General features: G+C 40.4%; 1 protein-coding gene across 1 annotated transcript; it reads right to left on the reverse strand.

The window, feature by feature from the left end:
- Window positions 1-264: 264 nt before the first annotated feature.
- Window positions 265-21,963, reverse strand: FAM161B (FAM161 centrosomal protein B). Its single transcript, XM_044662069.1, has 9 exons — window positions 21,910-21,963; window positions 17,199-17,530; window positions 15,577-16,124; window positions 13,616-13,953; window positions 11,904-12,031; window positions 6,178-6,345; window positions 5,585-5,684; window positions 2,870-3,015; window positions 265-581 (listed from the first exon to the last, which is right to left on the reverse strand). The coding sequence occupies exons 1-9, from the start codon at window positions 21,961-21,963 to the stop codon at window positions 437-439; spliced, it is 1,959 nt and encodes a 652-aa protein (XP_044518004.1). The 3' UTR covers window positions 265-436.
- Window positions 21,964-22,298: the final 335 nt, after the last annotated feature.

The following is a 22,298-nucleotide window of genomic DNA, read 5'->3' on the forward strand; positions in this document are numbered from 1 at the left end:
GAGACTGTGACTTTTAATAAGTTAAAGCAGTTAGAAAAAGAGGAGAAAGTTGGAAAGGGAGTTGGAGTGGAGAAGGGTTTGGGGTTTTTTGTTTAGGCTGGTGGAGATCTAAGAATGTGTGATGATAGAAGGGACTATCCGGTGGAGAAGAAAAGTTTGAAGATGCCAAAAGAAGGGGGATGATAGATGGATCAAAGTCCTGGAAAAGAAGTAAGTCATCCATGATAATACAATGCAGAGATTCATGTATTGAAAAGAGGGTAAGAATGGGTGCTTTCTATAGTGCTCCAAAACTGTATGAGTTTAAATATGAACTCGCAGGCTCACATGTAAAACAATTCTCCAGGAAGTCTCCATTGCTTCTTAGTCTATCCTCTCTCAAAACCCCAACCTTGCGTCTTAGCCTTTTTTTTTTCCAGTAACAAGAGGAAAACAATCAGACAAGTTGTTTCAAAGCATCTGGTGATTCCAAGGGCAGGTCCATGAAATCTTCCTCCAAGGGAGTATGTTTCATTTCTTCTAAGGATTCTTCTGAATCTTGCTGTGGGCTACTGCTGGAGAGTTCCCTGGCTTCACGGAGGCTGCAGAATAAATGCCAGCAGTTAAGGGGGGGTGTGGTGGTGGTGGGGTCTAAGAGGTTACTTATTTTGAAAGAGTGAGAGAAAGCTGTGCCCAAGGTGAAAAATGGAAAAAAGATCAAGAGGGGACTTTATAGCTTAGTATATCATGAAAAATTGGGCTTGAAGACTAAACCATCAACAAGCATTTGTTGGGGCAGTTAGGTGGACATTTCCTAGCTGTGTGACCCCAGCCAAGTCCCTTAACCTCAACTGCCTAACCCTTACCATTCTTTGGCCTTGGAACTCATGGATTCTAAGACAGAAGGTAAGGGTTTTAAACACAAGCATTTGTTAAGTGCCTCCCCAGTGTCTGACACCAATCTGTGCCCCTCCTCACCTCCCCACCCCAACAACAACAACAACAGACACCCAGTCTCTGCCCTCCTTCAGGATGAGCTTTAGCTGCCCCAGCTCCTGTGGGGAATGGAACTGACAACTAATCTGGATGGTTCTATGTGGATAATTTATCTTGTACCTCCTTGAACTACACAGTAAACTGGTTCAAATGAGTTTCCTTTCTAAAATAATATGTATCAGAAATGAAAAAGTAACTCCCTTTCTCTACACCCATTCACTTGGCGACCTCTTCACCTCCCATCATCTTTTTGCATACGACTCCCAGATCTGTACACACTTAGTCTTCCTCTTGGGATGAGGCTGGCATCTCGGCCTACTGGGCATCTTGGACTGGATGTCCCCTAGTCACCTCAAATTGAGTGTGCCCCAAGTGGGGCTTATTATCTTTTCCCCCAATGCCACATTTCTTCTGAATTTCCCTATTGGTATCAATGACACCATCATTTTTCCAATCACTCATGAGGGTTGCCTTAGTGTCATTTTCAATTCCTCACTTTCATTCACCCTACGTAATCAGTTGCCAAATCTTGTCATTTCTTTCTCCACAACAGACCTCTCCTCTTTAGGCAGAGACACTATCCTTCATCACATCTCCTAGACTTCTAAAACTGCTTTCTAACTTGCCTTGTAGCTTCAAGTCTTGTCCACTCAAATCTACCCTTTCAAAGTAATTTTTTAAATGGTAGGACTGACCATGGCACATACACACACACAGCCCCCTCAATAAACTGCAGTGGCTCCCTATTACCTTTAGGATCAGATGTAAGCTTCTCTTTTGCTATAGCTCTTCCCAACCTGTCTTTCCAATCTTTTCCCTCCTCTTCTTACTCTGAGGTCCAGCCATACTGGTCTAACTGCTGCTCCTTATACACAGTCCTCCACTTCCTCCTCCCTGGGCCTTCACGCTGGAATGCCTTCTCTCTGTTTCCCTCTCTTAAAATCCCCAGCTTGCTTTGATACTCCAGTCAGATTCTACCTTCAGCAGAAGGTCTTTCCCAGAGCCCTGGCTCCTACTACTTCCCCCTCTGTGGCATATATCCCGCATACCTATTTATATATATGCTTTCTTCCCTATTAGAATGTAAGCTTCTCAGGGGCAGCGAAGTGGCTCAATGGATTCAGAGTCAGATTTAGAGAAGGGAGGTCACAGATTCAAAGCTGACCTCAGATACTTCCTAGCCATGTGACCCTGGGAAAGTCACTTAAACCCCCTCCCCTAGCCCTTACTGCATGTCTTCCTTGAAGCCAATACACAGTATTGATTCTAAGACAGAAGATAGGGCATTTAAAAAAATAACATAAGCTTCCTGAGAGTGGGGACTATCTTTTCTTTTTCTTAGTATCTCCAGCCCTTTGCACAGAGCCTGGCTTATAGGCAACCATTTAATGCTTTTTAGCAGTAGTCAGCTGGTTAATGTGCTTCAGACTTTTTTTTATTTTTTTATTTTATTTTAAACCCTTAACTCCTGTGTATTGACCCATAGGTGGAAGATTGGTAAGGGTAGGCAATGGGGGTCAAGTGACTTGCCCAGGGTCACACAGCTGGGACGTGTCTGAGGCCGGATTTGAACCTAGGACCTCCTGTCTCTAGGCCTGGCTCTCAATCCACTGAGCTACCCAGCTGCCCCCCTGTGCTTCAGATTTTAATTGGTCTGAACTTAACCTAAAGGAGTTCACAGCTGAACTTAAAAAAAAAAAAAAAAAGACCAGAAGCATCAGAGATAAGAGTCTTTGAAATCCTCAGAAGTGATGCTAGACAATTGTAGATTATTAATTAAAAAATGTGACTGAAGAAGTATCAGGTAGAAGTTTTCCACCTATATCCTAAAATCATCAACTTCCTGGGCCAAAAGGTAACAGTTCAATCTCAAGAAAGATTAGAAAATGGATACCTGGGAGAATCAGCTCCTTCCTTGTCTTCCTCACTCCATTCCAAGTCAATGGCATCTTCTCCTTTCTTCCTCACAAAGTCCTCATCTAAACCAACCTTCCGTAATATGTCTCGGTATCTGCGCTCGGCCTCTTTCCTGGCACAGATCTGTGTAGTGACCAATTAGATAATTGTAACTCATGTCCCCCTCCTTTCTCTCCCCCTTGTGTTCTAATAACTAGCTGTCCTGGGTAATAAACATGGATCTTTTGTAGGAAAAAAATACTTCTTGATATGTCAAGAACAAAATCATACTGGGGATGTCCGTACCTTTCCTGGGGAAATGGAGTTTAAGGGCTCCAATGAGGTTTGAGACTGAATTGGCTGGAAAAATAAAATTAATTTAGTGAAGAAATCTGAAATCGTTTTCAGTAATTTTTTAGTGAAACAAGTCAGGGCTAGAGGCCATGAGGCCATACTTTCTCCAGGTTTCATAGGATGTTCCTGGTGTTAAGAAAAATGCTGGGAGAAAATTTCTGAGTGAAACAGAATTTATTGTTAATGCACATTTCACATAAATTTGTGGTGTACAGACTCCCAGTAGCCTGAGACAATGAGCCTTGAACTGAGAGGTATATATACATATACCTGAGCAAGATTATACAAATTGAGTTCAGAGAAGCTCTGCCAAGTGAAGGGTTTTTCTTGGCAAAAAGGCTGCTTTTTCACTTTGAAGACACAGTCCCTCTTGACAAGAAGGTTTGAGGTTCTTTTTAACAAGAAGGTCAGATCCTCCCGTCAAGAATAGACACATTCTTGACAAGAAGGTCTGAGGTTTTTCTTAGTAAAATGATTAGATCTTGTCATGTCTCATATTCCTCTGTTCTCTATATGGTAATAATGAGGATAGTTAAGGCTATTCTGTAGCCTCAGAACCAAATGAGATAAAAGCCTCAGACACTCCTGGATATATTAGAAGACACTGAAGGCATGCAGAAACTTCCCTTGGCAATTCTATTATTACCAGAAAGTCTATTATTAATTTTAAGCATACTACAATTATTCAGTTGTATTCTCCTATACAACTCCTTAATCAATTAATTTAAATTATTCCTTATTATTAAATCTATTATGATTGTAATTTATCATTAAAATACTGATTACCTAATAAGGCAACATGTAGAGAATATACAGTTGTAAAACAATGAATAAACTGAAGTTGCTTAATTAGATTATCTTTTACACTAGGTAACAGTCAATCAGATACTCAGTGGGGCACATGAGGCCAGCTGAGGATCCAGCAATCCCAAATAGGCCAGTGAGAAAACCCAGCTGGTTTCACTTGGCAACAATGGGGGTCATAACTCTAGGAGTGTGGGTGGATCCAGATTTAGCCTTCAATAACCTCAATATAGCTTATCTATAGCATTCCTAGATTTCCCAAGAGTGTCTGGGATGAACTCTAGCTTCCCCAAAATTGCTCAGAACAAATCAAGACCAGCAGAGTGGGCTGTATGTATAATGATCCTGTCTTGTCTATTCATGGCTCACCCAAAATAAGTCCACAACTTAAATATGGTTATTGCCTCGTCTGAAAAGTATTCTACAAGATGGTTATGGAATTGAGGCCACCTAAACTGATCATGTAAAATTCCTAATCATGGAATAGTCTCAGAGATATATGGAGAGGGGATACCCTTGGGGAATGAGTTAAATGACCCCGATGCTAATTAATGTTAATCCTAGACTGCAATAAAAACAGCTGTAGAGAAGAAACTATTTAAAGTAGGTCTTTTTGTACTTCTCTGTGAAAGAAGCCATTACCAAGATGCATGCAAGATAGAAAGGTATACAATATTTTGAATGACAGTAAGGCCTTCGACTCACATCATCTTCCTGAGGTGTGTGATAATGAGATTAAACCTACCCTGTTGGTTTTTAGATTTAATCACTAAAAGTGTAAACACTGCCACTTAATTCTCAAGTGGGAGAAATCTGTGACCCACATGTGCAAGTATGAGGTAGTGAATCAGAATTGACTGACTGCCCACTGGACAGTCTTAAGCAAAGTATATATTGTGATTAGACACGTAAACTAGGAGGAAGGCACAGGAAGTGATGCAAAAGAAGCATCTTTAAAAGGGAGTGACAACTTCCTTTGAGACAGTTCTGCTTTGTTCTTGGAGTTGGAGTTCTGCTCTTTTCTTCAGCCTGGAACTGGACCTGGAGGAGCTCTGTTTGGTGAGACTGTTCTTAAATTTCTCTCTTAGAGCTACATGTGGTGAGTGTAAAGCCTGACTCTTCCTGGATTTCTCTGAAGGAACTCTCCTTTCAAGAGAGGCTTCTGACTGAAACTTTTGCTTCATTCGGCCCTTAGCTGAGGACTAATTAGCCCTACCTGAGTTGAGCCAGGGGCTGGAGCAAATTACTTAGTGTGTTAAGCTAGACCTCTTACTCTACCCTCTTCTCATTTCTCTACTTTCACTCTCTCCTATATTTTCTAAATAAATTACTAAAAAATCATTTTAGAATTGATATTTATTCAATTCTTGGCAACCACTCATTTAAATATTGAATCCAAACAAAACCCCCCTTTTTCCTTTTTATAGGTGCAAGCTAATTACTTAACTACTGACACTTAAATGTTAGAGGAGCACTTAAAAACATTCTCACAGAAGAATATCCAATCAACAGTTAAGTAAATGGCAATCTTTTCTTTGTCAAACCCGAACTCTACCTGGGTCACTTGTTCAAAGAGATAGGGTCTATTTTGGACTCTCCTCTTCATTTTCTCCAGTTCTTCCTTATACTCTTTTGTTCTCTTTTGGTCATTGAGCCTGAAATTAACAAGATTTCTGTAAAACATCCCATTTTCTTTCAATCTAGATTAATTCCAATTGAGAATGATCTCCTATAAGTTTTTGTCAACATTTAACAAAACAATTCATGTTTTGCTACTACTAGATTGCTATATAAAATATCCAGTCATCCTGTTAATTATACCTTTTTTTTTTCCCCAGACACTGTTGTGGGGCAGCTAGGTGGCCAGTGGATAGAGTGTCAGGCCAGGAGTCTGGAGGGGCTGGGTGTAAATCTAGCCTCACATACTCCCTAGCTGTGCGATGCTGGACAAGACACTTAACCCCCATTGCCTATCCTTTGCCTCTCTTCTGACTGTTACTAAGACAGATGGTAAAGGTTTAAAAAAATGTTGCATAGTTCCCAGAGACAGTAGTATTTAAGTGCCTACTATATGACAGGCACTGTGCTAAGTGTTGTAGAGACAATTACTGTCAAGACACATTTGGGTGCTTTTGGGGAGACACTAACCAGTTCTCTTTCAGTTTTGCTCTGTATGTCTCCTTCAAGCTTTTATGAGGATCCATGGCTTTTGCTCGTGAGGTCACAGATTTAAACATAGATCGACATTTCTTCCTATGTTGCTCTAACCAGCGGGCACTCTCATTCTCTTTTTCTTTCTTTTCTTCAAGTGAGCATCTAAATAGAGCAAGAAAGAAAATGAGATGAAGACTAACATATATACATATATATATACACACATATGAATATATATATATATATATATATATACACACACACACATATGAATATACATCCCCAAAGTCTTAGGACAGTTTTAACTTTAATGCAACTTTCTTCTCATATATATATATATATATATATATATATATATATATATGTATGCATATATATGTATGCAGCTTTTGTCTAGATCTTTGACCCCTATGAGAAGAGACACTTACCCAACTCTGACATTTGTAATAAGTAATAAGATGTAACATATCTTAAATATTTATGTATAAGATATATATTAAATCCACTGACTCATAGCTGGTATATACCAGAGTCAGTTAATTGAATTTCTAATCAAAATAGTAAACTAAAGCAATACCTTTGGCTGCAGAAACTTAAGAGGAAATCCAGATTCCCACCAAGCCTCTGTGAAGTGTGAATCAAACTTTCTTTGTCTATCAATCAGCAACTTTTAATTTAATCAACCAAAAAAAAAAAACAACTGGAAAACATCCTACTTAACCCCTACTTAATTCTAAGTGAGTTCACAGTCCCTTACTTGGAGAGCTCCACCCTTTTAACCCAATCAATCAGAAACTTGTGAATCCTATGATAAGGGTTGGCACCTTCAGAGGATGAGAGGTGGATCCCACTGATCCCTAAGCAGTGTTAGGCAATTTGGAAGCTGTGATTGGCCCCTGTGAAGAGGGGAAGTGACAAGAGCTAACTATAAAAAGTCCTGAAAGTCTTCAACTGGGGAGTTTCAACTTGAATCTTTGGCTTGGAGCTTCTGCTGGTGACCTGCCTCTTGGAGGTGACTTGGGACCTTGGGTGACTGAGTAGTTGGTCTTCCTTTCCTGGCTTCTGGAGAGAAGTTCCAGAGAGGCCTTCTCCTCTTGGAGGAGGCCATGTGGGTGGAACTCCAGGTCCTGGGTTGAGGGTTAACAAGCCCTGCACAGCACCGGAGAAATATTTAGTGTGATAGGCTAGACATCTTCTCTACCCTCTTTTTTTACTTCTCTACTTTCACCCTTTCCACCTCTTTGTAAATAAAAGCTATTAAAAGTCATTTTGACTTGAGCTATAATACTTTAAATCAGCAACCACCATATTATTTTAGAATTCTCACATATTTAGTCAAATCATGAATTTAATTCCTTACACTTCTTACCAACTTGAATGCAAAGGTATATCTTCAAAACATTAGAATGTGGGGCAGTGGGTTGCTCAGTAGATAGAGAGCCATGCCTTGAGATGGGAAGTCCTGGGTTCAAATCTGACCTCAGACATTTCCTAGCTGTGTGGCCTTCGGCAAGTCACTTAATCCTTATTACCCAGACTTTACCACAACTTCTGCCTTGGAACTGATACTTAGTACTGATTCTAAGACAGAAGGTAAGGGTATTAAAAATAATATAAATAAATAACAAAAACAAATATTAGAATGGAATAGGGTTGAATTAGAATAGGGTTGAATTCATGAGGACTTGTAAAGGCAAATGTATACACCTAGAGAAAAAAGAAATGAGGCTTTCCCCTGGGCAGAGGCATATCATCCCTTCAACAACACTCAAGTTCTTTGTTTAGGTCTTTTAAAATTATACAGATAAGGGGGCAGCTGGGTAGCTCAGTGAATTGAGAGCCAGGCCTAGAAATGGGAGGTCCTGGGTTCAAATCTGACCTCAGATACTTCCTAACTGTGTGACCCTGGGCAAGTCACTTAACCCCCATTGCCTAGCCCTTACCACTCTTCTGCCTTACAGCCAACACAAACTACTGGCTCCAAGACGGAAGGTAAAGGTTTAAAAAAAGATTTTTTTTAAACAGATAGCAAGTGGCACTCAGGTTGACTATCCATTATTTTATGTTTGTCATATGGTAATCCCATTCTATTTACTTGTTGATAACTTTGACATCACTTCTTGTGCTCAAACCATCATTGGTAATGATATGCTGTAGTCTAGTTATACCTTAGTGACCTTCAAGTTGCTGCAGCTTTGATTATCTGGCTATTGCGGTATTCCATGATTCATGGCTGTAGTGCATGTGATGGCAAACCTGTGGCACAGGTGTCAAAGATGGCACACAGAGTACTCTCTGTGGACACTACCCCCCCACCCAGTTCCATTAGGGAGGGACAAGGCAGAGGGACAGAGGGGCTAGGGCGGAGCTGCTCCCTTCCCCCTCTCCACCATGCCATTTTTTCACATGCCCTGCCTCTATGCCTAGCAGCCCAAAGGGGGTGCATCGTGGGTAAGGTGGGCAGTTCACAGGCAGCAGAGCTGGAGAGGAGCAGAGAGCTCGGACCACTCCCCTCCCCCTCCCTACACTCACTGAGGCCATTCCTCACTTCACCTGCCCCTCTGCCCAGCTGCCCAATGGGAGCGTTTTCTCCCTCCTCTGTGTGGGGTAAGGGGGGAGTCGGGGCCGCCTGGCACTCGGTGGGGGGTGGTGAAGGGGTACTGCACTTGATCAGGGTGGGTAGGGTGGGGACAGGACTCAGAACTCCATCTCTAAAAGGTTTGCCATCACTGCTATAGAGTATCACCAGAATTCTTACCTAAGTGGTACTCACCTTTGCCCTGACCAATCATTTATCATTTATTAAACATCTACAATGTGTCAGACAATGTGTTAAGTACTGGGGATACATAAAGAAGGAAAAGATAGTCTCTTCTTTCAAGGAACTTATAATCTAATGGAGAAGAAAACATGCAAACAAATATATGTGAATGCTAAGGTTCCACTCACCATCCCTGTGACTTTCTAAATCAAAACATCCCTTCCTGGCCAGAACTCCTCTATATTTTGTCTTTCCTTTTCAGAATAAGAATTTTTTCTAACCATATGTAAAAACAATTTTTAACCTTCAATTTTTTACAACATTGAATTCCAAATTCTTTCCCACTCTCCCTCACTTCCCTTTCATTGAGAAGACAATTTGTTAAAGGTTATATATATAGAAGGCAGCTGGGTAGCTCAGTGGATTGAGAGTCAGGCCTAGAGATGGGAGGTCCTAGGTTCAAATCTGGCCTCAGACACATCCCAGCTGTGTGACCCTGGGCAAGTCACTTAATCCCCATTGCCTATCCTTACCACTCTTCTGCCTTGGAGCCAATACACAGTATTGACTCCAAGACGGAAGGTAAGGTTTAAAAAAAAAAAAAAAAAGGTTATATATATGTATTCATGAAAAACACATTTCCATGTTTATCATGCGGAAGAAAACACAGATTAAAAAAAAAGAAGAAAAATTTAAAAAGAAAAAAGAAAAAAGCTTTGGTGTGCATTTACATTCCATCAGTTCTTAACTGTCCTGGATTTTCATATTGCTGAGAATAGCAAAGTCATTCACAGTTGATCATCATACAATCAATATTGCTGTTACTGTGAAGAAAGTTCTCCTGGTTCTGCTCACTTCACTTTTCATCAGTTCATGTAAGTCTTCCCAGCTTTTTCTGAAAGCACTGCTTGTTATTTCTTACAGCACAACAGTATTTCATCACAATCATATACCACAACTTATTCAGTATCATTTTTTGTTGGTATACAGTAAGCACTTAATAAGTATTTTCCCATTCGTTCACGTCTATCACCTTCCAAATCCCTTTGTAGACAAAGTATTCATGACATATAGGTACGAGCTTCTTAGCAGTGCTCTTTCATTCCTTAATTCCAAGCCAAATTTTCCAACATATTTTTGCTCTCCTCCTCTGTTAGTCTTAGCACTGATGTCAATGAGTATTAGGAATTTAATGTTGACACAGATTGGATGTTCACATCAAGTTTCATCTTCTGTAACTGATGTTGTCATATAAGCTTCAAATATCTTCATGCTGCTGTGAGTCATTCTTGACAAGGATTTATAGTACAGAGATTATCACAAAATGATCAGATGGGCAGTAATGCACAAAGCAGGAAATCTTTCACTATGGCACATTTTAACTCACATGGAAAGGCTCAAAGCCTAAACAAGGGAGAGCAGGAGAGTGAGGGTAGAAATACAACTCAGAGGCTCTCAATGCCATGATCTTCAAACCACAGGAAGAAGAATAGGGTCAACAAAGGTCCTTCAGAAAGGCTTCCTCTTGGACTTGGCACATACCCAGCTTCATCAAGCTCTGCCACTTTTCCTAGACAGTGTTCAGAATAATACCACCACCAATAATAATGGCTAGTATTTATATAGCACTTTAAGGTTTGCAAAATGCTTTACGAATTTCTTATTTGATCCTCATGACAACTTAAAAGGTAGGTGTTATTATTATTCCTAATGTTCCTTTAAAAGAAAACCAAAACACCCTTAACTTTCTGTCTTAGAATTAATACTAAGTATTGGTTCTGAGGCAAAAAAGCAGTAAAGGCCAGGCAATGGGGGTTAAGTGACTTGCTCAGGGCCACATAGCTAGAAGTGTCTAAGGCCAGATTTTGAACCCAGGTCCTTCCATCACCAGGCCTGGCTCTCTATCCACAGAGGTTATGGGACCTGCCCAGTATTATATAGCTAGTAAGTGTCTGAGGCAGAATTTGAACTCATATCTTCCTAATGCCAGGCCCAATTTACTATCTATTGCACAACCTACTTGTCTCAGACACTTCCTAGATGAATGCCCAGTTGTGTTCACCTTCACATTAATCAATCAATAAACATTTATTAAGTACATACTATGTGCCAAGCACTGTGCTAAGAACCATTTATGTGCCTTCAAGAAGATTACAATCTAACCGAAAGGCAACATGGAAATACATACAAAACAAGCTATATGGGATAAATAGGATGAAATTAACAGAGGGAAGCCATTAGAAATAAGAAGGGCTGGGACAGGCTTCCTGTAAAAGAAGAGACTTCTATTAATAACAATTGGGACTGGATGTCAGGGAAGTCAGGCAGAGTTGATAAGGAAAAGCGTTTCAGATAGAGGATACAGCAAGAGGAAATGCCTAGAGCTGAAAGATGGGTTTTTACTTCAAGGAACACCTCGGGCTCATTGAAATCACTGATCAATTTCTCAAGTACAGTCAAAGCATTTTTCTTCCAGAAATGTGACTCAGAAGCAAAGATGTGAGAATCTGATGCTGCCAGGTTAGAATAATATATAATGTACAGGGCAGCTGGGTGGCTCAGTGGATTGAGAGTCAGGTCCAGAGATGGGAGGAGATCCTGGTTCAAATCTGATCTCAGACACTTCCTAGCTGTGTGACCCTGGACAAGACACTTAACTCCCATTGCCTAGCCATTACCACTCTTTTGTCTTAGAACCAATCAGACAGAAGGTAAAGGTTTAAAGGGAAAAAAAAGAATGATATACAATATATATATATATATTCTCGCCTTCACTCAAGGAATGAAGAATCGCAAAACGCTACCAATTCTAACACTCTAATTTCATCTTGCTATCTGTGGCTGGGGACCCCAGCAGCATGGGTCATGGGGTTTGGACACACAGGATAAATGGTTACTTCTAACACAGCTTGGAACATTACACTGACTTACGCAAATGTCAAAAGGATTGAGCACTCACCTGACAGCAGATTCCCTTTTCCTGGTGGCATCTGTGATATGTACTGGAAGGGTGTTAGGGGAGAGGGAGGCAAGGCCATTCAGAGAACGGCTCCTTTGTAACGGAGCCCTGGATGTCTGTGAAGCATTCTAGAAGAGATGAGACAAATGTGATGGAACATGGTGCAAGATCTGTCTCTGTCCATTCCGAGGTTGATTCAACTAAGAAGTAAAAATATTCTAAAGTGGTGTTCTCCAACAAGGGTCTTAAATGCTAAGCTAAAAGCCTAAAGGACAAAGGCCTCAGATACCAGAACCAAGGTAAGGATAGCAAGAGCCTCAAATTTCTGATTTAATTTCTAATCCTTGGTAAAGATATAATGGTGTTAACTGCTAAATTTGACAAATTTTTCTCAGTCCTGATTCTTCTTTCCCTTGTTTCAGCATGCAATCCTGCTAACCTATAAATCTGTTTGGGTCTTCTCTCCTCCTTAGGCATCTTTGATATTATCCTGGTTTTCTGTCTTTCTCACCTCTTTCCTATCTCTTTCAAGGATTTATCATCCACTTCCTATTTCTGCTAAATGTGACTGTTTCTTAAGTCCCTATTCTTGGGCTTCTTTCTTTTTTATTTTTTTTTAAACCCTTACCTTCTGTTTTGGGATCAATACAGTGTATTGGCTCCAAGGCAGAAGAGTGGTAAGGGTAGGCAATGGGGGTCAAGTGACTTGCCCAGGGTCACACAGCTGAGAAGTGTCTGAGGCCAGATTTGAACCTAGGACCTCCTGTCTCCAGGCCTGGCTCTCAATGCACTGAGATACCCAGCTGCCCCCTTTTTTCTTTTTTAAACCCTTACTTTCTGTCTTAGAATCAATACCATGTACTGGGTTCCAATGCAGAAGAGCAGTAAGGGCCAGGTCACTGGTGGTTAAGTGGCTTGCCCAGGATCACAAAGCTAGGAAATGTCTGAGGCCAGAATTGAACCCAGGTCCTCCCATCTCCAGGCTTGGCTCTCCATACACTGAGCCACATAACTATCCTCAAAAATAAGCTTCTTAAAAGTACAAAAAAGCACAGTGGCTGCCACAAGATTAGGTCTCCAACACAAAAACCAAAAGGTCCAACAGGGCCATAAAAAATGCCAAAAGGACCAGGCCTCAGATACTCGACCTGACCCAAAAAGAGATTTTCTTTTAAAAATGTTTTATTTTTAATTTATTTTTTAAACCTTACCTTCCACCTTAGAAGCAATACCATGTATTGGTTCCAAAACAGAGGAGCAGTAAGGGCTAGGCAATGGGGGTTAAGTGACTTGCCTAGGGTCACACAACTAGGAAATGTCTGAGGCCAGATTTGAATTCAAGATTTCTTGATTCTAGCTGGTGCTCCTTCTATTGTATGACCTAGTTGCCTTTTCCCCTTCATTCTCCATTTCTTTTTACACTTTTCCTATCTTCTAGCACTTAAAAAAAACTGGCCTTCTTTATAAGATATTAAATTCCTGGCTGTTTCCAGTACTGGTTAGAACTTCTCCCTTGTCCCCTAACTTAAGAGGCCGTAAGGAGGAGTTGGCATAATACTTGCTCTTTGCTGCCCTTTCCAGACTCTCCCTTTGCCAACATAATTCAACAACTTTTCTTGGAGGTTCCTCTTGTCTATCTAGATGACTCAATCCAGATCACTGCTGGTGTAATATCAGTTTCCATAACATTGTCCAAGTGCTTATAATTTCACCTTTGGTTCTGCTGCTTCCTTGTTGGGCCTCTGACAGTGATGAAGATTAGCAGTTCTCAGGTGGAATGGTTTGTTCTGTGTTGCCTCTCGGGTCTCCCTTTTTTGGGCAGCTTCTTTTTGGAAGGCCCAGTAAAGACCTTGAAAATCAGGGACACTGGGATTCACCCTTGGTTGGAAAGCAAAGTCTCTCTGCAGGAAACCGAGTTTTTCTTGCCATGTTCGAGTGGATATTCGTGACTTTGGATCAGTGTATCTATTAGAAGTGATGGGGGATGAAGCTGTCTGCAGGAGGTCAGCAGCCCTTCTCTGGATACGGAGCTTCCTGCACAGTTCAGATTCTGTGGGGGAAGAAGCAAATTAAAGAGTTTTAAGGGAAAGACAAGACAGGAGTTGCCATGACCACATTATGTGCAAATTATGTGTAAACATTAAATGTTTAGAGACATATTGATAATAATGAATAATCCCCCAGGACTCCCTGGCCCTTAGCTAAATTAGTTACCCTACTCCATATTAAGGCCAATATTCATCAAATGGAAAAAAATTTTCCTTGAGTTTACCCATAATATCTTCTTTCTAAAATAGTCACAAAAATATAATAAAAGTGACGGTTCTACCAAATTAATTTATTCAGTGCCATACCAAACTACCAAAATTATTTTTTAGGGATAGAAAAAAAATAATAAAATTCATATGAAAGAACAAGAAGTCAAGACTGTCTAGGGAATTAATGGGAAAAAAAAAGGTGGCCATCCCAAACCTAATCATTAAAACAATCTGGTAACGGATAAGAAATAGAATGGGGAATCAGTGGAATAGGTGAAGTACACAATATACAGCTGTAAATGACCACAGTCATCTAGAGTTCGATGAACCCAAAGGCCCCGGCTTTTGGGACAAGTATTTATTATCTGACAAAAACTGCTAGGAAAACTGGAAAAAAGTATGGCAAGAAAGTAGGTATAGATAAATATCTCCTGCCCTATATCAAAGTAAGATCAAAATGAGTATATGATTTAGACATAAAGGATGATACTATAAGGAAATTATGGAAGCATGAAATAATTTACCTTCAGAACTACAGATAAAAAAAGAATTTATGACCAAACAAGAGATAGAGAACATTATAAGCTATGAAATGAATAATACTGATTATATATTTAAAATTTTTTTGTACAAACAAAACCAATACAACCAAGATTAGAAGGGAAATAACAAACTGGGGGAAAGAATTTTATAGCAAATTTCTCTGATAAGGGCCACATTTTTCAATTACATAGAGGACTGAATCAAATTTATAAAAAAAAAAAAAGTCCCTCCCAATAAACAACTGGAAAAACTGTTAATTGCTCATGGGTAGGTTGAGCTAATATAATAAAAATGACAATTCTACCTAAAATACTCAAATTATTTTACATATAATTTCATTGGGCTTTTTCCATATGAGTTAGGAGTAGAATCAGGGTTTGAACTCATGTTTCTGTATTGTTAATATAGTTCTTTATATATCCAAATATACTGCTTCTCAGGACCTTCACTATACCTTGTGAGTTTTTTTTTAATTAGCTAAATGAGCATGCCATTTACCATAAAAACCTATTCCTGAGAGAGTCTTCTTTGCTTTTCATAACTCTTTCTAGTAACCAACCTTCTATCCATCATGGTGACTAGATAAAATGATCAAGCTTACTATAAGAGGTGTCCTACTTGTCTTAAAGAGGGGCTGAAATTCCCTGAAAGCTCAGAGGTCTGTGTTCCCCGAGACTTGGGAGGCCAAAGATGCTTCAACATCATAAATAAGTAAAGTCTATTATTATCATTTCTCTGAGCACATGTTCAGGTCCTCTGAATCCTTATAGTGCTCTAAGGTTCTATTCCTAAGACCCTTACACTTGGGAAAAGGGCAAAAGACTGGGACTCAGGAGGTAATGCAGGGTCCCTTGGAAGATAGGTTGTTTTACCTTTGAGCTTGTCACCCAGGGCTGGCTCCAAGACCGACTTGGGGATCTTTTTGGTGACTTTTTGCTTTGAAGACTTTGATTGAATCATTGCTGCTGAGCCCTTCTGTCGAATGGCTTCCTTTTTTTGCTCTTCCTTCTCCAGGAAGCTGAAGGGCTTAAGAGAAGACAGGAGCAATTCTTTCCTTTTCTGGATTCCTGCTTGTCTCCGGGCCTCGTTCCGTTCCATGATTTCCTGATAGAGGGGCAGATGGACATGAGCAGGCACTGGCTGAGCCTGGAATTTCTTCTGGCACTCAGCTTCCTCTTGGTTCTGCTTCTTTGCTTGTTGTTTTCTTTGTTCAAATGAGGCACAAGATGGCAGACATCGGGATTTCTTGAGTGATTCTCGCACAGTCATCTGAAAGGGCTCTGGGGTAGTAACAGAGGAGACCCAGGCCAGAGTACTCCTATGTGGCGGACAGTGGCCAGAAGCCGAGTGACACCTTGCTTGACCATACAGGCTTTCTTGTGTAAGGTCACTCAAGGAGCTGGACTTTGGGTTGTCAGAGCTGTGGAAGAGAAGTCAAGAGTTATCTAGTCTGTTTTTAGAATCTGAAATAGAGGGAAATTAGTTTCTTTCTATCCTTGGGACAGCAGCCCTGAAGACCCAGCATGGAAGGCTCCATTCTCTTTTCACCAAACTTAAAGGCTTAGGTTCTACATTCTACCTCAGGGACAAAGGATACTCTTCCTTTATTTAGTATCCCTATGCTTTTAGCTTCTGCTTCCTTCTCCTGGGTTATACAGGCTGTCTCAGTGTACACAGTTTCCTCTCAGAACAAAATTAATGGCTACCATTCTCTATGCATGCTGCTTTTTTTTTTTTTAAACCCCTTACCAATTCTGGGTATTGGTTCCAAGGCAGAAGAGTGGTAAGGGTGGGCAATGGGAGTCAAGTGACTTGCCCAGGGTCACACAGCTGGGAAGTGTCTGAGGCCAGATTTGAACCCAGGACCTCCCATCTCTAGGCCTGGCTCCCTATCCACTGAACTACCCAGCTGCCCCCACCACGCCCCGCCCCATGTTCTTTTTTAAAGGAAATAAAGGTTCAATGACTTGCTCAGGGTAAAACAGCTAGTAGGTTTTTTAGACTAAATTTGAACTCGGATCTTCTTGACTCCAGACCCAGCACTCCATCTACTGTACTACTTAACTGCTTATAAGGAGGAGGTGAGATGGATTTTAGTAGAGAATTGACATATTTCTGTTTAGCAAATTTCATACCAGAATGGGATCTTGTTTTTAGTCACCTACAAGTGCCAGTCTTCACTTTGGGAGGCAAACACACAAGCAGTACAAGTATAATGGAAACATGATGAAGAACTGGCAGATGAATAAATACAAGTTGGTTGGTTATTGTACTTTGTACTGGAAGAGGGCCAAGATGATATCACTATGTCAGGGTCAATGTACTACAGTGTGTCTGACTGTGGCTGATCAGACCAATCTGAGTTGGGAAGGATCTACCACAGACCAGCTGCAGGCTTTTTCGGAAGAGACCCTTATATGATGAGGTTTTGATGAGGTTCACTTTACCCAACACTACTCTCCCCACTCTAAAGAGAGGCTCTTATTTAACTTACATAAAAGACTGATAAAACTGGGCCTGTGGTCTCCTTCTGTTATTATCTTGGAAAAAATACTCCAAATCTTCATCCTCTCTAGAGGCTTCAACCCTCTCCTTGTCCAGCTTTGCCTCATCTACCGAGTTTAGTTTCAATGAGCAGTGTCTGTTTTTTTTCTTCTGTGCCTGCAAAATCTCATAAAAGCAGTCGTCTGAGTCAGAAGTAGTCAAGTCTGTTTCAGTCTCTTCTTGGAGGAAATCCTTCAGTTTTCCAGTCCTGTGGAAGACAATTCCATTCTCATGTGGTTCTTCCTCGGTCTCTGTGTCTGAGGATGATCTGGGGTAAAATACCTAAGGAGAAACAGATGACTGTCTGGCAAAACCATAATTTTAATTCAGGCTTGGAATGTTCTCCAGCTACTTTAAAGCTAGCTACTTTAATGCCCAGATCTAGGCCCACAGTGTTGTTCTTTATATGCTTATATATCTTAAGTCTCTGTTATTTTTTTTTAAACCCTTAACTTCTGTGTATTGGCTCCTAGGCAGAAGAGTGGTTCAAGTGACTTGCCCAGGGTCACACAACTGGGAAGTGTCTGAGGCCAGATTTGGACCTAGGACCTCCCATCTCTAGGCCTGACTCTCAATCCACTGAGCTACCCAGCTGCCCTGTCTCTGTTAATTTTATGGGGCCAGTTAGCCCTTAATCTTTGGTCTTATACTTATGTAATGCCATAGGCATTGTGAAATCTTAGTTTAGTAGTTTTAGACTGAGAATAAACCTTGGATGGCATTTTTTTCAGAGTTCAATATATTTTTTTTTACCAATTACATGTAATAACACATTTCTACACAAGTTTTCCCAAATTATATAACTGAACTTATCTCTCTCCCTTCCTTCCTTTTCCCCCTCCTGGTGTTTATTTGCGTTACACATGTATTATCATGCAAAACGTATTTCCATATTGTTCATTTTCATTCTTGATTCCTTTTTTAATTTAACAGGGGACCTGGAGGTCCTCTTACCATAGAGATGTGTAGGGATCAACCAGCCCACAGTGACAGAAAGTAGAAACCATGGAGACAGGCAGGAGGAACCATTAAGACAGGAAGTGAGGTAGAGGAAGGGGATGAAGGGGGCCAGGGGCATTTGGTCTATTGGTCAGGGGCTGGCAGTTGCGGGGAAGTTGGCTACTGGGAGGGTGTTGGGTTGGTGGTTGGCGTTTAGTTGCCAGAATATAAAAGGTGGGCCTGAGCTTACTAAGAGGGCCATTTGGCTTTAGCATTTAGAGGGCTTTTTGGCTTTTGGTTTGGGCTGTTAGGTATTTTTTTCTTTCTTGAACTTTTTGGAAGGTAGTTGGTCTTCGTTGACACACCTAATTGGGCTTGGATTAAACATTGATTGGGTTAGTTTTGATTGGGCTGGAACTTTGTGGGATGGTTGTTATTAGCCGTAATTATAGGCAGTTATAGGTAGATACAGGCAGTTTAAGTAGTAATTATAGGTTGTTATAGGATAAATAATATAGACATTAGGAAATTTTCTTTCTCTACCTCTTTCCTACAGTTCTCTCCTTTACTATCTTCTTTTACTATCTATTTTAATTAAACTAAATTGTTAATTGTTAAAAGCTAATAGAAGTTTTCTTTTCTCTGCTTAAAGGGATAATATTAATTTACAAGTCTATTATATTCTCATTAAAACTTAAATTATTAAAAGCTGCTGTATTATTTCATCAAAACTCCTAATTTAACCCTTACAGCCCTAAAACATAAATCCAAATAAACAGCTGAAATATTGTATGCTTTCATGTGCATTCTGACTCCAATAGTTCTTTCTCTGGAGATGGATAGCATTCTTTGTCATAGATCCCTCAGAATTGGCCTGGATCATTGCATTGCTGATAATAGCTAAATCTATCACAGTTGATTGTTCCACAATATTGCTGTTACAGTGTACAATGTTTTTCTGGTTCTGCTTATTTCACTCTGCATCGGTTCATGTAGGTCTTTCCATCTCTTTCTAAAATCAATTGGATGGCATTTTTCACACTTCATTCCCTTAACCTAATTTACTTATTCATCCTTAAGGAACAAACTAAGCTACTCTAAACTTCTAAAGGGCTTGCCAATTCTCTATCATAATAGCTGATACTGATACAGTATATAGAATATCACTTTAATTTATAAGGCAGATCGGTGGCACAGTAGATAAGAGTGCCAGGCCTAAAGTCAGGAAGACTCATCTGTGAGTTCAAATCTAGGCCCCAACACTTAATATATGTGACACTAGGCAAGTTATTTAACCCTGTTTGCCTCAGTTTCCTCATTTGGAAAATGAACTAAAGAACGAAATATACCACTCCTATATTTTTTCCAAAAAGATTCCAAAAGGGGTCATGAAGAGTCAGACATGACTGAAAAACAACACTTACAATGTAAGTATGTACTTTATTTGATTTGATCTTCTGAACCACTTTAGGAAATAAGTACTACAAGTATTATTATTTCCATTTTACTGATGAGGAACCCAAGGCCCACAGGCCATACAGCTAATAAATGTCAGAAGTAAAATTCTAACCTGGTCTCTCATGACTCTAATGCTCTTTCTGGAATTGGAATGGACCTTGGAAATCATCATCTGATCCAAATAATAATCATCATTTATATGAGGGGCAACTAGGAGACTCAGAGAGCAAGGTCTGATGATGAAGGTCCTGGGTTCAAATCTGGTCTCCGATACTTCCTAGTTGTGTGACCCTGGGTAAGTCACTTAACACCGGCTGCCTAGCCCTTTCCACTCTTTTGCCATGGAACCAATACTTAGTATTGATTCTAATATGAAAGGTAAAGACTAGGGAAAAAAAAACATATGTGACAATTTTAGGTTTGTAAAGTAATCACCCCACAACAACCCTGCCAGACAGGCAGAGAAAGTATTATTCCCATTTTAAAAATAAGGAAATGGAGGCTTTGCGAGGTTAAAAAGACTTGGTCATTGTTTCATCACTTGTAAGTGCCTTAAGGATTTGAATCCAGGTCTTCTGACTTCTAGCCCATGTTTTTCTTATCTGAAGAATCACAGACCCTCTGAGTTAGAGGGAATCTCAAAAATCATCTGGTCCTACCTGTACCTGAACAAGAATTCTATTTTTAACATTCTCCTCTGCTTAAACACTTCTCCATGGTCTCCCAAGATAGCCCAGTGCACCTTTGGACAAATCTAAATGTTAAAGTTTTTCTTTATTCTGGGCCTAAATTTGTCTTAAAATTTTTTCCTTCGTTGTCTGATGGCTACTCAAGTTGAATAAGTCTAATCTTTCTTCACTGTAAATATCCTGCAAGCCCTTCAATTGTCAGAGACTCCAAACAGGTGTAGTGGTCCACCATCACAAGGTTAATTAGCAACTGGGTTGGCTCTTCTAGCATCTGGTTCTCTGGGTTTTTTCCATCATACCAGCCTACCTTCCAATTAGGGTCATGCCCTTGGCACTGACCTTCTGTTTTACATGCCTGCTGTTCTTTTGCTAGCTATTTAATAATAGCTATTAAATAACCAGCATTTATATAGTGCTTTCAGGTTTGGAAAGTATAAATATTATTTCAGTTTATCCTCACAACAATTCTAGAAGATAGATGCTATTAATTAACCTTAAATTTATTTTATAGATAAGGAAACTGAGGCAGAGTAGTGACTTGCTCAGGGTCATACAATTAGTAAGCACTTGAGTATGGATTTGAACTCAGATCTTCTTGACTCCAAATGGAGTACTCTATTCACCATGCCATCTGACTGCCTCTATTTCCCCCCAAACAAAGAAGAATATTTGGCTCCAAATCATGATTTTAAAAGCAATGTTCTTTCAAGACATCCCTCCTCTACCAACCTCTGGGTTGTCTTCTTGTAAAAGATTAGAAGCAGGAATAACAATGGAAAATGCACCTGACCATATTCCTTCCCCCAGAATATAGTCTTTTTGAGGGCAGAGACTGTTTTACCTTTTGTTTTTGTATTTTCATAACTTAGCACAAAGGGAAAGAACATGAATCATGTAACCATGGAAAAATATTTTAAATTAAATAAACTTAATTTAAAAAAAAACTTAGCACAAGCTCTCTCCCACAGCATTTATTATTAAAATACTTGTTGGACTGGACTGGTCTGGATGAGTCCATAAGTTAGAAAACCTGGCTTCTTCAAGCCCCAACGCTGCCCCCTGATAAGCAGAATACTTCCCCTGACCTGCAATTCCCCTCCATGGGCCTTATTTGTCTTTTCTGTAAAATGAAGGGGGCAGAGGGATGTTTCTGCTTCTCTAATTACCAGGTTGTTTTTTAAGATGAGTTTTTAGGATTTTTTTTAGCATCGCCATAATTTCTCACCAGCATTCCTCTCCCTCACAGAAGGCTATCCTATATTTTTAAAAATCCCCTTCAGAGGGGAGAGAGGAGGAAGTGGGAGAAAAAAGTATAATTTTCAATTTTTAAAGAAATTAATTAAAAAAAAGAAATTTAATCAGTTTAATGGTGCTACTAGCTGTGCCAATCTACGAAATGAATCAAACTCCATCTATTTATACACCACCCTCCACCCCATCAGGCCCCGCCCCTTCTCATCTGGCCGCCCCGCCCACAGATCTCCATGGCAACGACGAGGCTGGTCTCCTTCTCCACAAGGGTCCAATTCCAGGAGACAATGATGCTTCCTTCCTCCCTCTGCTTTTCTTCCTCACCTGGCTGCCTAGTTCTCCGCATTCTCCGGCTGCAGCAAATCTCCCCACCGTCATCTTTCTAGACGAGGTTGCAGCAGCAACAGAGACCGAAGCGCCGCTCACCTTGGCTGTTGCGCCAGAGTCTGGCCCTACCCCCTCCGCTTGATGTGAAAACCCATTGGCCAAGACCCTCAGAACCAATTCCCTTCACTGTCTGACTAGTTACCCTAGTATCATCCAATGAACATTATGAGAACTGCCTTCTGATTGGCCGAGCAGAAGCTACACTACTCCCTTTTCCCCTCTTCTTTCTGTTGCAGATGTTGACGAGCTAAATTTCGGAAAAGAGCTTAGGGATTGGTGGGTGGCGCCCCGGAAGCATTCTGGGACGCTGGACGGGGAGTGGCCAG

Source organism: Gracilinanus agilis, chromosome 2 (genome assembly GCF_016433145.1).
Source record: "Gracilinanus agilis isolate LMUSP501 chromosome 2, AgileGrace, whole genome shotgun sequence".
In the NCBI taxonomy this organism is placed as follows: Eukaryota; Metazoa; Chordata; class Mammalia; order Didelphimorphia; family Didelphidae; genus Gracilinanus; species Gracilinanus agilis.

Excerpts from the sequence above, each read along its gene's own strand:
- FAM161B (XM_044662069.1), bottom strand. The coding sequence starts at position 21,963 with ATGACGGTGGGGAGATTTGCTGCAGCCGGAGAATGCGGAGAACTAGGC. Across the intron at positions 12,032-13,615 it reads AGGAAGCAGCAGAACCAAAG|AATGCTTCACAGACATCCAG; the intron begins GTGAAATTATAA and ends CATCTCTTCTAG. Across the intron at positions 6,346-11,903 it reads AAAAGGGAATCTGCTGTCAG|ATGCTCACTTGAAGAAAAGA; the intron begins GTGAGTGCTCAA and ends TGCTCTATTTAG.